This window comes from Myotis davidii, unplaced genomic scaffold, assembly GCF_000327345.1.
Source record: "Myotis davidii unplaced genomic scaffold, ASM32734v1 scaffold49, whole genome shotgun sequence".
Taxonomy (NCBI): domain Eukaryota; kingdom Metazoa; phylum Chordata; class Mammalia; order Chiroptera; family Vespertilionidae; genus Myotis; species Myotis davidii.
In genome coordinates, this window is record NW_006300375.1 from 4,606,291 (window position 1) to 4,607,374 (window position 1,084).

The window sequence follows — 1,084 nt, forward strand, 5'->3', positions numbered from 1 at the left end:
CTCCCGCCCTGCACCCCAGGCCTACACGTGTGGCTGCAGGACCGCACGGGCTCCAGGGTCCCCAGACCCCACAACCCTGCTCTTCTGGGGAGAGCTCTGCCTCTCCTGCCATTTCACAATCAGGCTTCCCATCGCACACCTGGGGACGGAACAGGTCAGGGCCCCTTTCTCGTTGGGTGGCACAATGGCTCTGCTCCCTGCACCACCGCTCCCCACCCCTCACCAGCTGGAAACTGATGCAGAGGCCATCTGGGCAGGGAACTCCTGTCCTGTTGGGGCCTCCCAGGACAGGCAGCCCCTCCGAAGGGAAGAGGAGATAAAACACAGTCAGGTAGGAAGACTGTGTCTGAGACACCTCCTGCCCCACACCCACCAACCTTGGCCTCCATCAGGGAAACCAAGTTCTATGCCACAGGCCAGCTCATCCTGGCCCTGGGGACAGTCAGAGCTGCTCAAGATGCAGGCACAGCTGGGGAGGTCCCTGCATGGGGGCAGCTGGGTGGAGCCTGTGGGCACAGTAAGGGCACTGCTGTGCGCCTATCCCTCCCGTCCTCTCCCTGCAGAGGGGCTGTAGGGGGAGAGGGGTTGGAAAGAGGCAGAGCCAACCTGGGGCCCTGCACCTGGCTCAGAGATGCTTTGGGGAGGGGCCCAGGAGGGGCAGCCAGACCGGGTGTGAACAGTAGCCTCTCCAACCCAGGGAAGACGCTGAACGTGAAGGGCTGACTTGCAGGGGCACAAAGGGAACCCCTAAGTCTGGTGGGGGAACTGGGGGTAGCCCTCAAACAGGCCCACTCCCCATGCCCAGAAATCACCCCCCCCCCCCTTTATCATTTCTTGCCCAAATGTAGGCAAAGACAAAAGCCCTTTTCTTCTGTCCCTTGGGCCTGGGCGGAAGGGCAAGAGTTCTCAAAGAGTTTCATGAAAAAGATGAAAGGAGACTGCTGCCCCAGACCAAAGTCACTCTCTAGCTGGCAGCCACCCCAGCCGCAGGGAGCGAGGGTCCACTGGGGTTGGGGGGTGGGGGTGGACGAGATGGCGGGAGGGGCTGCGCAGGAGGACAGGGGCTCACCGCAGGCGTCTGGGC

General features: G+C 62.5%; 1 protein-coding gene across 1 annotated transcript in view; it reads right to left on the reverse strand.

Moving 5' to 3' along the window:
- SSPO (SCO-spondin) overlaps nt 1-1,084 on the reverse strand; it is a 29,558-nt gene that overhangs the window by 13,799 nt on the left and 14,675 nt on the right. The window contains 2 exon segments of the mRNA XM_015572697.1: nt 26-139; nt 224-377. Of these exon segments, the coding sequence (XP_015428183.1) occupies nt 26-139; nt 224-377 (268 nt within the window).